At 47.8% G+C, this 14,978-nt stretch overlaps 1 protein-coding gene across 1 annotated transcript in view; it reads left to right on the top strand.

Moving 5' to 3' along the window:
* The window catches only part of LOC140720895 (uncharacterized), a 222,558-nt gene that overhangs the window by 19,812 nt on the left and 187,768 nt on the right, over positions 1–14,978 (top strand). Inside the window, 6 exon segments of the mRNA XM_073035741.1 lie at positions 2,008–3,256; positions 7,107–7,302; positions 7,900–8,082; positions 9,794–9,916; positions 10,016–10,226; positions 12,625–12,973. Coding sequence (XP_072891842.1) covers positions 2,008–3,256; positions 7,107–7,302; positions 7,900–8,082; positions 9,794–9,916; positions 10,016–10,226; positions 12,625–12,973 — 2,311 coding nt within the window.

The following is a 14,978-nucleotide window of genomic DNA, read 5'->3' as shown; positions in this document are numbered from 1 at the left end:
ATGTTGTCTACATGGACTTTAGCAAGGCACTTGACAAAGTCTCATATGGGAGGTTGGTCAAGAAGGTTCAGTCACTCAGCGTTCAAGATGAGATAGTAAATCGGATGAGACATTGTCTTTGGGAGAAGCCAGAGTGTGGTAGCAGGTGGTTGCCTCTCTGACTGGAGGCCTCTGACTAGTGGTTGCACAGGGATCAGCGCTGGATCAGTTGTTGTTTGTCATCTATATCAGTAATCTGGATGATAGTGTGGTTAACAGGATCTTCAAATTTGTGGATGACACCAAGACTGGTGGTGTAGTGGACAGTGAGGAAGATTATCATGGCTTGCAGTGCGATCTGCACCAGCTGGGAAAATGGTTTGAGAAATGGAAAATGGAATTTAATGGAGACACGTGTGAGGTGTTGCACTTTGGTCTGACCTACAAAGGGAGGTCTTTCACAGTGACTGATCGGGCACGGAGGAGTGTTGTAGAAGAAAGGGTCCTGGGAATACAAGCCCTTAATTCACTGAAAGTGGTATTACAGTTAGATAGTGATAGAAAAAAAGATTTTAGCCCATTGGCCTTCATGAACCAAAGTACTGACAATAGATGGATTTTATGTTCACTTGCAGAAGACATTGGTGAGGCCTAATTTGGAGTATTGTGTACAGTTTTGGTCACCTGCCTACAGGAAAGATGTAAAGGAGGTTCAGCGAGTTCAGAGAAAATTCAGAAGGATGTTCACAGGTCTGGAGGACTTGGGTTTTAATGAAAGATTGAACAGATCAGGACTTTATTTGTTGGAATGTAGAAGATTGATGGGAGATTTGATTTTGATAGAGCGGCATAGATAGTGTAAATGCAAGCTGGCTTTCTCCACTGAGATGGGATGGGACTACAACCAGAGGCCATGGGTTAAGGGTGAAAGGTGAAACGTTAAGGGGAACAGGAGGGGAAACTTCTTCACACAGACAGTCATCTGTGTGTGGAATGAGCAGCCAGCACAAGTGGCGCATGCAAGCTCGATTTCAACATTTAAGAGGTTCGTGTAGGTACCTGGATGGTAAGGGTATGGGAGTGGGCAATTTAAGTAGTTCGGCATAAACTAGATGGCCTAAAGGGCCTGTTTCAGTGTTTTAATTTTCTATGACTGTGACAAGAACCTGAAATAATACAAACATTCTCTCTAAGTCCTTTTATCAGACGTGTGGACCAACAATTCATCTCAGCAGGAATTTTTTATCTGGCATTAAAACTGTGGCACTTTAAGTTAATAATACATAAAAGAACATCCCAGTTGCACGTCAAGAAAAACAATTTATGTGATACTGTTTCAGTTACTGTGGGGCCAGGCACCCATGCAGCTCAGCAGGAACAGGGAATAATACCAATGGTGAGAGACAAACTGAGCGAGGGTACAAATTGGAGATGGCAGAAATGTCCCATTCGTATGGAGACAGGAAGAGCATCAGAGAATTGATGGTCATTCCACATACCAGCACTCTGCCCAGTCAGGAGATAATATATCTCTGTCCAGCTTGGGTTGAACCTCACTGTAATGGTGTGATACCAGATCAAACCTTGGCAAATCATGTAATCTCATCTGAAATGCCCTAAACCCATTGATGGTTTTTGTAAATCCTTTTACAGGTTAAAACCGAGAAGGAATTTGTCTCCAGGAAGCTTAAACACGACACGCCAGTTTTATTGTCTCTGTCTAGATATTCAAGAAGTGGAGCAAGGGATTCAATCGACCATCCTTCCTGCTCAGACTGTGGGGAGTGATTCACTCGGTCATCTCAACTGAAGGTACATCAGCAAGTTCACGCTAGGCAAGGCCATTCACCTGTTCTGTGTGTGAGAAAGGATTCCTCAGTTTTCCCTCCTGGGACACACCAGTCAGTTCACACCACACTGGACAGAGGCTGGTCAGCTGCTGTATTACTGGGAAAGGATTCACTCAGTCATCTGACCTAATGGCTCACCAGCGAATTCACACCAGGGAGCAGCCGTTCACTTGCTCAGAATGTGGGAAGAGATTCACTGTGTCATCTCACCTAAAGAGTCTTCAGCGAGTTCACACTGGGGAGAAGCCGTTCACCTGTTCAGAATGTGGGAAGGGATTCACTGTGTCATCCCACCTACAGAGTCATCAGCGAGTTCACACTGGGGAGAAGCCATTCACCTGCTCAGAATGTGGGAAGGGATTCACTGTGTCATCCCACCTACAGAGACATCAGCGAGTTCACACTGGGGAGAAGCTGTTCACCTGCTCAGAATGTGGGAAGGGATTCACTCAGTCAGCCCACTTGCAGAGACATCAGCGAGTTCACACTGGGGAGAAGCCATTCACCTGCTCAGAATGTGGGAGGAGTTTCGCTGATTCAACCAGCCTACAGAAACACCAGCGAGTTCACACTGGGGAGAAGCCATTCAGCTGCTCAGAATGTGGGAAGAGATTCACTGAGTCGTCCCAACTACAGAGACACCAGCGAGTTCACACTGGGGAGAGGCCGTTCACCTGCTCAGAATGTGGGAAGAGATTCACTCATTCATCCACCCTGCAGGTACATCAGCGAGTTCACACTGGGGAAGAGCCATTCACCTGCTCAGTCTGTGGGAAGGGATTTACTCAGTCATCCCACCTACAGAGTCACCAGCGAGTTCATACTGGGGAGAGGCCGTTCACTTGCTCAGCCTGTGGGAAGAGCTTCACTCACTTATCCAACCTACAGAGACATCAGCGAGTTCACACTGGGGAGAAGCCGTTCACCTGCTCAGCCTGTGGGAAGAGATTCAGTCAATCAACCAACCTACAGAATCATCAGCGAGTTCACACTGGGGAGAGGCCCTTCACCTGCTCAGAATGTGGGAAGGGATTCACTCAGTCAGCCCACCTGCAGATTCATCAAAGAATTCACACTGGGGAGAAGCCGTTCACCTGCTCAGTCTGTGGGAAGGGATTCACTGATTCATCCACCCAACAGAAACATCAGCAAGTTCACACTGGGGAGAAGCCATTCACCTGCTCAGTCTGTGGGAAGAGATTCACTCGGTCATTCAACCTACAGAATCATCAGCGAGTTCACACTGGGGAGAAGCCGTTCACCTGCTCAGAATGTGGGAAGAGATTCACTCGGTTATCCCACCTACAGAGTCATCAGCGAGTTCACACTGGGGAGAAGCCATTCACCTGCTCAGTCTGTGGGAAGGGATTCACTCAGTCGCCCCAACTACTGGCTCACCAGTCAGTTCACAATGGGGAGTGGCCATAGTTATGATTCCCTAAGTTTCATTTGCTATGGACTGTCATTTTAAGAGAGAGAGATTAAGAAGGTGAATCAGTCTGACTTGCAGCTTGTTTACATCGCTCACAGCTTGTATAGTTTTAACCAAGGACACAGACACTCAGAGACAGACGGAGATGAAGGAGGCAAAATGGAAGGATTGAAACAAGTGAACTAGTGGCCAAGGGTCACTGTTTGGAACTTACCTATGCCCACAAGGGTGGATTATTTATCGATTCACCGTACATCGAATGTGCGGTTGTCACATCGTTTGATCCATAGGAATGGATCTGATTTTGGGTATCCTGTGAAGACCACTGATTTGTTAACCCTTGCCTGGATGTGGTGTGGTAATTCTTTTGAAGACGAATCCCCTTGTGACAAGTCACTTTCGGTGATAAATCGTATGTGGGTTTGGAAAGACAACAAATAAAATCTACAGTGACTGTTCTCTCGTTTTACCACCATGGAACCGGTGGAATCCGACATAATTGCCTTCTCTCAACATTTACCCTGGATTATAAATATCTCTCTCATCACCTATTCCGTGATTGAACTGAACTTTCATACTTTGCCATCTCAATACTCCAAGTCTTGTTTCCCCCGAGCTCAATAGTTTGTGAGTTTTATTTACACACATACATACAGATAACACTGTTAACTTTTATCTTACTTAAGTTACTAAATTACTAGTAGGTTCTAATAAAGATAGTTTTAACATCAAAAACAGACTCCAGGTATAGTCTATTGCTGCTGGTTCGTTTGTAAAACGTTGTGATTCGTAACAAAATTGGGGCCTGTGTCCTGGATATGAACAGATTTTGGGGCATATTGATTAATTATCAATTTCATCCCTTTTGATTTATTTGTGTGTGGAAAATCAGCAACAATGGATGCTGATAGATGTCTGGAATAACCAACCTCTGAGGCATTAGAGGACGCCAGAAGGATTGAGTTGTTGAGCTTTGCTAGAAGGTTAAAACTTGCTAAGGTGAAATTGACAATGAGGATGGCACAGTTGCAGAGCCTAATAGCTGAACATTATGAATTTGATGGTGTGTTTAAAGTGGAGGAGTTGGAGGTTTTTCCTGAAAGTAAACCTAGTGAGCTTGAGCAGTACAAGTGAGAAAAATTAAAGCTGGAGGCTGCAGAAAGGGAGAGGCAGTTTGAGACTCGAGAAGCAGAAAAACAGAGAAGAGGCAGAAAATTAGAGGGAGGAAACAGAAAGACAGAAGCTGTTCGAGCTGGAAAAGATAGAGGTTGCAGCAAAAGAGTCTAGCGTTAGTCTCTGGTGATAAATTTGAGGCCAGTTGGGAAGTTAAATTGGTCCCTCCATTTGATGACGCAGAGGTTGATAAATACTTTCAGCATTTTGAGAAGGTTGCTCAGAGTTTAAAGTGGCCAGAAGAGGGTTGGCCTATTCTCTTACAAAGTGTAATTTAAGGGGAAGGCTCAGCAAGCCTATTCTGCTTTGAAACTTGATGAAGCAGCTGATTATGACATAGTGAAACAGGCTGTGCTCAAAGCTTACGAATTTGCACCAGAATCATACAGGCAAAAGTTTAGAAATCTGAGGAAATCTGTGAACCAGACTTATAAGGAATTTGCTTCTGAGAAGTTTGTGTGTTTTGACCACTGGTGCACATGTAAAAATGTGACTGATGATTTTAACAGCTTGAAAGAATTGGTTTTAATTGAAGAATTGAAAAGGTGCATCCCTGATGACATAAAGACGTATTTGGGGGAAGATGTTAGTTTGTTGTTAGGGAATGACCTGGCAGATGGTAAAGTTGTTCCTGCAGTGCAGTTAACAACTATGCCAACCACTGACAACCCACAGATGGATTTCAACATTTATCCTTCCTGCGCAGTAACGTGAAGTATGGCTAAAAAGTCTGCCGACGCAGATGAGTTTATAGCAGAACAGAACCGAGACCCCGAGATTGAAGCTTTAAAAGAAACAGCTCTCTCAGATGATGAGATTAAGAAAGTGCCACTAGGGTATTATCTCAAGGATGGTGTGTTAATGCGGAAGTAGAGGCCACCTGCTATACCAGTGAGTGAGGAATGGGCAATTGTTCACCAAGTTGTAGTTCGTAAAGTTTATAGGGCTGAAAGTTTAACTTTCTGCCCTCAGGTGGCCATTTTGGAGTGAATAAAACTGTAAACAGGATTATGAAATAGTTCTACTGGCCTAATCTGAGGAAAGATGTTGTGAGCTTTTGCAGAACCTGTCACACATATCAAGTTGTGGGTAAACCTAATCAGGTCACCCCAGTGCCCCACTGTGGTCTATACCTGCATTCGGTGAACCCTTTTCAAAATTTATGGTGGATTGTGTTGACCCATTGCCAAAGACTAAAGCTGGCCATCAATATCTGCTAACTATTATGTGTACTGCATCCAGATTCCCAGAGGCAATACTTCTCAGAAATATTAAAGCTAAAACTGTGGCGAAGCTCTTGCCAAGTTTTTTACCTTTTCTGGTTTGCCGAAAGAAATCCAGTCTGAACACGGAAGTAATTTTACATCTGGATTATTCCAGCAGGTAGTTTAAGAACTGGGAGCTAAACAAATTACATCGTCTGCATACCAACCGGAATCACAACGGGCTTTAGAAAAAATTCATTCTACCCTCAAAACAATGATTATGACATTAAAATGTTGAAAATGGAAAAGACTGGGATGAAGGAATACATTTACTTTTGTTCGCAGTAAGAGAGTCGGTACAAAATCACTGGGCTTTACTCCATTTGAACTTGTATTTGGTCACAGAGTGAGTTGACCTTTGCCCTTGTTAATGGAACAGTGGATTGATGAGGATGTACATGTTAACTTGATAGACTATGTTTTGAAGTTCAAAAATAAACTACACCAAGCCTGTAGTCTAGCGAGACAAACTTAAAGATTTCTCTAAACAAAATGAAGTGTTGGTTTGATAAGCGGGCTTGCAAAAGAAAATACCAGGTGGGGGATAAGGTGCTTGTCTTATTTCCAATGTTGACGAATCCATTTCAGGCGAAATTCAACAGACCGTATGAAATAGTCTCTCAAATTAATTATGTGAATTATAGTATTGAAACACCCGACTGATGTAAACTAACACAGGTTGTACAGATAAATATGATAAAGCCTTATTTTGACAAGCAGGCACCGTCTGTGAGTGTTGTTGTCAAAACATATGAATCTGGTAACCCTGAGAATGAAACAATTGACTCGTCTGAGACTTTTCACAAGCCAAACGTGGTCCCAGTTAGGCTAATGAACTCGGTTGTTCTAGAAAACATTGATAACGGGTTGGCTCATCTGCAGCCAAAGCAACAACAACAGCTGAAGGAATTAATTCTGAAGTTTAAAGATTTATTTCTCGATGTTCCCAAGGAAACCACGGTCGCAGTACATGACGTAGATATTGGTCAAGCCAAACTGATTAAACACCCATATCGCATGAATGTAGAAAATTTAAATTGGCTGAGCAATTGTTGTAAGTGGGGAAACAGATTCGGTAGATCTCAAAGGCAAGGACTTTGGACACACAGTCTTGGTAGAAAAGTATTTTATTTACAGAAGGCAAACGTGGGAAAATGGCAACTGAAGCAACATGCACACAATTTACAGCAGTCGGGGGAAAATCGGATCGGCAATAAAACACACACGGACAATTACTATCGAACGTGGGAAAATCGCCTGTGAAGAAAGTACACACGCACACACCCACACAACCAATGCGATATGCGCCACACCTTGACCAAGTGCAGGCTCGGCTTTGTGCTATTCGGGACACTAATCGACGCTCCCAACCCTACTCAATGCACAGCTCACCAACAAGTTTTCCAGCGCCATTCCACGGTTCTCAGCCTGGAGTGAAGCAGGGTGGTCCCTCGGAGATGGCAAAGGGAAAGGGTCCAGCACACGTGGCACCCTTTATAGTGCAGCAGGGCTGGAGGGTCCCGCCCCGGTAATTCCCAGGGGGGCTAATGGCTCGGTACCAGCAGAGTTAAGCCGATTACAAAGGCCAATTGCTCGAGGCCAAGTACAAGGCTAATTAAAGGGGCCAATGTTGGGGTGTGCATTGATCGGCGAGGAGGGGTCAAACCTTGATTGACAGGTGTCGTGCCTTCCGACCAGGAAGTGAGCAGTGGTGTCACGTGACAGTCACGACCCCGTCCAATAAAATCCATAACTCGGATCCACGCCACTCGCCAAACATTACATGTAACACAGTGAGAAGGAAAGTGATATATCTTAATGGAAGTTTTACACTCAACTATTTCTAAGGTTAACGCTGTATGTGACTGTACAGGCCTGAAAAAAGGCGGACGTGCTCTGAATAGTTTGGCAAGCACAACATAATATACACACAGCGATGATACCGAGAATGAATGCAATCGACCAGTGGGTGACAGTTGCCCAGGGACCCAAACGGCCACCAGTTTCCCCATGAGGTGTCGTGCAGGAGAAGCTGGTCCCTCGATGTTTGAATTTTAGCCACCGAGTCCCGAATGTGAGCAGCCAAGTGGGTGATGTTGATCCACACGTCCGGGGTAAACGTGCAGTACCCCTTACCAATGATTGCACAGGTACCACCATCAGCCGCCAGTAGGTAATCCGGGGCTTGTCGATTTTGCAGGGTGACCATCCTGGCGGCCGCCAGCTCTGCCGCCGTCGGGTGAGGGCATCTTCGGTGTGTTGCAGTGTCACTGCCGTCTCGTTGGCCAGCGTCCCGAGCACACTGGTCATCTGGATCACCTCACGGGGCAATTGGGCCGTGCCGTATCTGGGAGAGGCTATCATCCAGAACCTCTCCACCTCTGTGATGGCCCACTTGTCCCGGTGGCCGCTGTGTGTCTGGTGCTCCCCCAGATCGTTCAGGGGGTGGATGAAGGACAGCACATATGGCACATAAAGCAACAGCCGGACCAGCTCGCGAGAAGCCACGGGTAGGCGCGGTGGCCGCAAACCCAGCGGGTCCCGTTCAAAGTCCAGGGAGTCCCCAGCTTAGCGGCACCATCGGCAGTGGTCACTGGAGTGCCCGGATGTTAAAACCACTATCTTTATTAGTATCTACTGATAATATAACAACTTAACCAAGATAAACAAAAGTTAACAGTGTTATGTGTAGGTGTGTGTAAATGTAACTCCCAAACTATTGAGCTCGGCGGAACAAGGCTTAGAGTCTTGAGATGGGAAAGCATGGAAGTTCAGTTCATCCACGGAGTAAATGATGGGAGAGGGATATTGTAATCCAGGGTAAAACGTAGAGAGAAGGCAATTACGCCGAATTCCACGGGTTCCACGGTGGTAATTAATAAACATCAGTGGTGGAAGATCCTCCGTCGAGCCGTTCCAAATCCACACACGAATGACCACCAGAGTGATCTGTCACAGGGATGCCGTCTTCAAGGGGTTACCACATCACACACCCAGGCAAGGGGTAACTTCGAGTCGCCCCACAGGACATTCCCAAATCCACTCCTTTGGATTATACGGAGTGACAGCCACACATCCGATGTGCACCGGATCGATGATCACCCCACCCTTGTGGGTGTAGCAGAGTTCCAAATTCCCAACTTCGACAAGCTGGAACTGCTACCTTTTCCAGGTTTCTTTCTTTTTCTCTCTCTCTCTCTCTCTCTCTCTCTCTCTCTCTCTCTCTCTCTCTCTCTCTCTCTCTCTCTCTCTCTCTCTCTCTCTCTCTCTCTCTCTCTCTCTCTCTCTCTCTCCTTCTGACGGTGACTGTCTGTGTCCTTGTTTTAAAGGTAAACAAGCTGCGAGTCGGTCAGTGAACAGCATCATAGTCCTGCCTCACTGAAGCGCTCTGTTAAAGTGACAGTCCACAGTGAACGAAACCTGCGGGTTCGTAACAGTGTATTGATGGGCGAGGAGGGGTCAAACCTTGATTAGCAGGTGACGTGGCTTCCGACTGGATAGTGGGCAGTGCGGTCACGTGACAGTCACGACCCTCTCCGATACACTAGGTCCAGCAAAGCTCGCTCAAACCGCTCTATCTCAGAGCCCCGCCTCTTTGTCGACCTACTAGTGTACTCGCGACATAAAAACAGTTAACCATCTTTTCCTCCAGGCGACCTAGAACGCTCGGAACGAGACGCGGAGCCGGCTGTCCTTCAGCAGCTGGTTCTTACAGCGCCAGTGCCGGAACCGGAGAAGAAGAATACCATTAACTCCTAGTGGAGTCATCGGGCGCCGTCATGACAAGCTTTATGCACCGATCTTTTCGTTTCTATAGCATTCTGCAGTTTTATTTTTACGAGGTCGAGTTAAGCGTGCAAAGGATCCGTCTGGATTCGAAATCGGGCCCCTTCGCTCCGGAGTCTGGCGCTGATGCCACGACTCCACCAGCCGGCCCCACCTCAGAGGGCAGAGGAGCAAATTCCACCCACACAAGGTGATGGTTCGAGGACGACATTTGCCGCATGCAGGTTGCCGTCGCGGGGGAGCTGTACGCTTGAGAGACACAGAGGCGGTCTATTCGGGAATCTCCCCCTCTAGACCTTCTCGAGCAGGCTCCAGAGTCAGGATGTAGATCCCGCCAGGCGTCCACCAAGTCAAAGGGGCCGACTAACTCCTTCAGCTTCTTTGCCGACGCTGTGTCGCGCTGGAGACTGCAGAGGTTCTCCACCTCGAAGGTACATTTGAAGTCCCCACCCCCAGGATCCAGGGAGCTCAGTAGAGTGGACAGCTGACGGAATAGGGAGTAGGCGCATCCGCATCACCCCGCCCCTCAGGGCATACACGTTGATGAAATGCAGAGGTTCACCATCCAGGCGCACAGCCAGATGGAGCAGGTGGCCGGGCTCGACATCCTGAGCTTTTACCATTTCCGGCTGGAAGGTCGAGGCCAACAGGATCGCCACCCCGCTAGAGCTGGAGCTGAGGTGGCTCATGTATACCCCTCCCTGCCACTCCAGGGGCCAAGCGGACTCGTCCCCCGGGATGGTATGGGTTCCCTACAGGAAACTCACCGTATATCTCCCATCACTGAAGACTGCGAGAGTGTTTTATCTTCGGAGAGAACCATTGATACCATTAAAATTTAGACCAGCTACAGTGAGCTTCATGTTGGGAGCAGACTGGGCCTCAGCACCAGTACCCTTCCCAGTGAGAGCGGAGGCGCCCTCAGTCGCACTATCCAGAAAGAAAGCAAAAATGCTCTTTGCTTTCCGGGCCCGAGTGGTGCCAACGCCACCCTGTGACCCACCGTCTCCCGAAGGAACGAGGCTGCTTCCCTCTCTGATGTCCCTCACCAGGTCATCCAGAAAGGATTTCAGCTGCCGCCTGTCATTCCCCGACACAGCATTCCTCCTCCCCTTCCCCTTCCGTCTGAGGATGACTCGCAGGGACCTCACCAGCCTCGGCATGCTAGACCAGCGAAGCGAGGTTAATTTAGGCCGATGCTTTGCACCCTCAGAGGTGAGAATGAACTCTCTGATCTCCTTCACAGGTATAATTGAGGATTTCTCAGGAGGGGTGAGGATGTCCATTGTCTCGCTATCAAAAGAGTCTCCCTCCAACCCCTCACTGCAGACAGATTCCCCATCTTCCTCCTCGTGTGTTCTAATACGTGGCAATCTTATCCACAGTTGCGACGATGGAGGGAAAACCCCCAGATACTCCCTGCAGGCCATTAGTTGATGGGGTCGGCATGTAGGTTATATCACCCTCCCCAGGAGACAGGTATGAAGGGGACCCCAGCAGCTCTGGTCCAAGGGATTCACCGGCAGCCTGATGCTGACAGTGAGCGAGCTTGGTCTCCTCTCCGCTCATAATGTTTAATACACTTGCCTCCAGGGAGGCGCTTACTGCTAAGTCCTGGGTGGAGGGCTCCAAGTCTGTTTTAGCTGTGCAAATCGGCCTAGCACTAGCTACCTGCACAACCACTCCACCTACCACAGGACTGGTGACTATGTCTGGGGATTCAGGGTTAGACACAACCTCCACCCGGATTCCAACCCCTTTCTGGGACTCCCCCGCATCTACATTCCCTGCCCTCTTGGGGGAACATTCCCTTCTCCTCTTCAAGCCGGAGGATCACACAGATGCGGGATTCACCGATGGAGCGTTACTCTCCGCTTCCATCACCCCGTCCGACTGTGCACTTCCCCGAGCCTCCCGCTCCACTTCAGGGCAAATGGGTGTGAGCTCTGCGGTCTCGGGGGCCGACTTCTTCATGTGTTTGGATTTCTTCCTCACTTTCCTTCCCCGCACAGGCTCCACCCCGTCCCTCGCCTGAACCTCCCTGCACGTAGCCTCAGGATCACCCACCTGATCCACAAGGGTAGGAGCAGAGACTGGAACAGACGTGGGAATAGGGTCAGGGGTAGAGACAGGGTCAGGGGTAGGAGCAGAGACTGGAACAGACGTAGGAATAGGGACAGGGTAGAGACGGGGCAGGGGCAGGAGCAGGGGCCGGCACAGGGGTAGGAATAGGGACAGGGTCAGGGGCAGGAGCAGGGGCCGGCACAGGGTAGGAATAGGGACAGGGGTAGAGACAGGGTCAGGGGCCGGCACAGGTGTAGGAGCAGGAATGGGATCGGGGCAGAGCTAGCAGGGGCACTAGTTCCCGAAGTGGACTCCCTGGGTTTTCGGGTACTAGGACAGTCCCTCCGAAAGTGCCCCACCTCCCCGCACGCATGGCACCGTGGGCGCTCAGAGCTCCAATACACCTGATAATCTACCCCCTCGTTCCGGACAGTAAACCGGCCCTCAACTTCGTCCCCCTTTTCCAGCTGCATGAATACCTGTTGCCGGAAAGAGATTACTATACGGAGGGTGCGTCTCCTGAATTTGTAACTGATGGCAGTTATTTCTGACCTTACTTGCCCGAAGCGTGCTAGTGTGGGAAGCAGGTCCTTGTTGGGGATGAAAGGCTTAACGTGACCGAGGACGATGCGTTGTGTGGGAGCTGTCACCAGCTCCATCTGTAAAAAGATGTTTTCCACCGTGATCGCCCTACTGAGGGCCCGATGCACCAACTCATCATTCCTCAGATAAAACACTGCCTTCTCGAACTCTTTCTCAGTGGCCAAAACACCATCTCTCCCCAACAAGTCCTCCATAGCCTCCGCGCACTTTTCCAGGGTAGTTCCAGGACGCAAAATACATTGGACCCCGCGTTCCACTTTCACCGACTGAAACAGGGCGTTGTCCGAGGCTGGAGGGGCAGCCGCCTTTGCATAACTTCCCGAAGGCCTGCGACTCCCTGTAGACCGGTCCGGCATGTTACCTCTGTGTCCGAATCGAGAATGATACGGTGGTGGTGCTGCTTATACAGTCCTGGAGCGAGTTGAGTAACTGGCGGGAAAAGTTTGTACTCGACAGTACCTTGCTGGCTCAGTGCCAGAAATTCCAACGCCAGGAAAGGCTCCGTTAGTCCTGCAGAACTTCCAGGCCGTGAGAGGTCGAGACGTCTCAAACGATGCTTCGGCGCCTGCACCAAACGAGAGTCACGACGATAAAGATGGAAGGAGGTTGTCCCGATGTCAGTGGGGGAACGACAGCGTTTGTCTCCGGTTTTTGGAGCGACCCGGCTTCCTGGCGAATTGCCAGCGGCCACAGCTGGGAGCTACTCTGTTCCCAACCGTCAACGAACCCAGTCCAAACTGGCAGAAAAACTCCAAACGAAGCTTCCACACTAACCCAGCCGCTCACTCAGATGTCCAAGAGACGTTTCAAACCAACTCCAAGTAACTCACGACCTTCATAAAGCAGTTTTTTCTCGATTTCACCCAACGCTATCAGAACAGCTCCGCTCTGTGTCTGACCCCGGGAGTGTGTGATGGGACGGTGTGGAGGGAGCTTCACTCCGTGTCTGACGCCGATATTTCATCCCCCATCCCTCTCGTACTTGGGACCTCAGTGTACTCACGGTTGATATTAACCGGTTGCAGGGTGGAATCTCATCGATTTTAACTGTCAGCGGGGGGCAGGAGAGGGTCATTTAGCAAGTAAGGGGCTTGGTGGATATGAGATCCTGGGCACCCGGACTCTGCCAGTCCGACCTCCCTCAGCCTAGAGCTGAGACGCTACTGTGTCAGTGTGAGGAGCTCCGACCCACTGTTGCAGTGCACAGGGTGCGGGGGGCAGCAGAAACCTCAAATAAAACTCGAGTCCGGCACCAGGACAGGAAGTTACAGCGGTTTATTGATTCCATCATGACAAATGTAAATTAAACAATGTGTGAGCTGCCAACGTGCAGGAATAAATAAGTTGCCTCCGATTCAACTGACTGGCGACAACAAGTGACCGGTTGAATAATCAGTCCCGTTTCTCACCGTCACTCTGCATCGTGGAACCGATGATTATCAAATCACACTGCAGGGCCGTGACCGAGATCGCTGCAGATCCAGCGTCACTGCTGAGGGATCTGTCAATTTAACATCATTATATCGGCCAGACCGCCGAATGCACCGTCCTCTGCAAAGGGTGCAAAAAGATTCTCTCCGGAAAAATGCAAACTCCGGGACACTGGAGTCCCAGACTGAGGAACGCCCCCCCACCCCCCCAGGCCTCTTCGCGTCTGTGCAATTCCCCGAGGTCCCACGTGGGGGAATCTCGAACCTGCACATCAGGTAAATGCAGCACCCCTGGACAGGAGGTGGAAATGGTGGCTACTAGATTGGAGAATGTATTGCCTCAAAGTATCTCGGTCGATCAGACCAGATTTATTAAAAAAACGCTATTTGTCCTTTAATATTAGGAGACTGATGAATATTGTTTATACTCCCTCATCTAGAATTCCAGAATGAGTCATCTCATTGGATGCCGAGAAAGCATTCGATAGAGTTGAACGGCCATACTTAATTACCACGCTTGAGAAATTTAATTTTAGTTTGTAATTTATATCTTGGGTTAAATTGATATATTATGCCCCTATGGCTTCGGTACTTACCAATAATATAAGATTTTGTTTTCGGTTATTTGGCGGCACTAGGCAAGGTTATCCTCTTCGCCCATTGCTATTTGACATTACCCTGGAATCTTTAGCTATTGCTATTCGTGACTCTCCTATATTTGGCATTTCCCGCGGGAATGTGGTACACAAGTTATCATTATATGCAGATGATTTGTTATTATATATTTCGAATCCTGACAAATCCAATCCTGCTTTTATATCCTGCTCGCTCAGTTTAGTAACTTTTCTGGTTACAAACTGAATCTTAATAAGAGCGAACTTTTCCCTTTAAATTTGTCAGTTCCAATCTATAGACATTTACCATTTAGATTAGTTACGGATTATTTTACTTATCTAGGTGTTAAAATTACTAAAAAAAAAAACATAAGGATTTATTTAACGTTAATCTTTTACCTTTAATTGATCAGGTCAAACAACTGTTTACTAGATGGTCCTTATTGTCTATGTCATAGATTGGCCAAATTAATGCTATAAAAATGATTATTTTACCTAAAATTTTATATATTTTCCCAGCAGTATCAATCATTATTCTTAAATCCTTTTTTGGTACTATTGACTCTAAAATTTCATCTAAAAAATGGCAGAATAAAAATCCTAGGCTAAGTAAAAAATATTTGTAGAAATCCAAAAAGAATGGTGGCTTGGCAGTGCCAAATTTAAGGTTTTATTACTGGGCAATTAATATTCGATAGTTAATATTTTGGACATAAGAAGTGGATTTGAATGTTAGTCTTCATTGGGTTAATCTTGAACACAATTCGGCACAAGGATTTTCA

This window comes from Hemitrygon akajei, unplaced genomic scaffold (genome assembly GCF_048418815.1).
Source record: "Hemitrygon akajei unplaced genomic scaffold, sHemAka1.3 Scf000048, whole genome shotgun sequence".
NCBI lineage: Eukaryota > Metazoa > Chordata > Chondrichthyes > Myliobatiformes > Dasyatidae > Hemitrygon > Hemitrygon akajei.
The sequence above is the reverse complement of the archived record's forward strand: the minus strand, read 5'-3'. Positions and strand labels throughout refer to the sequence as shown.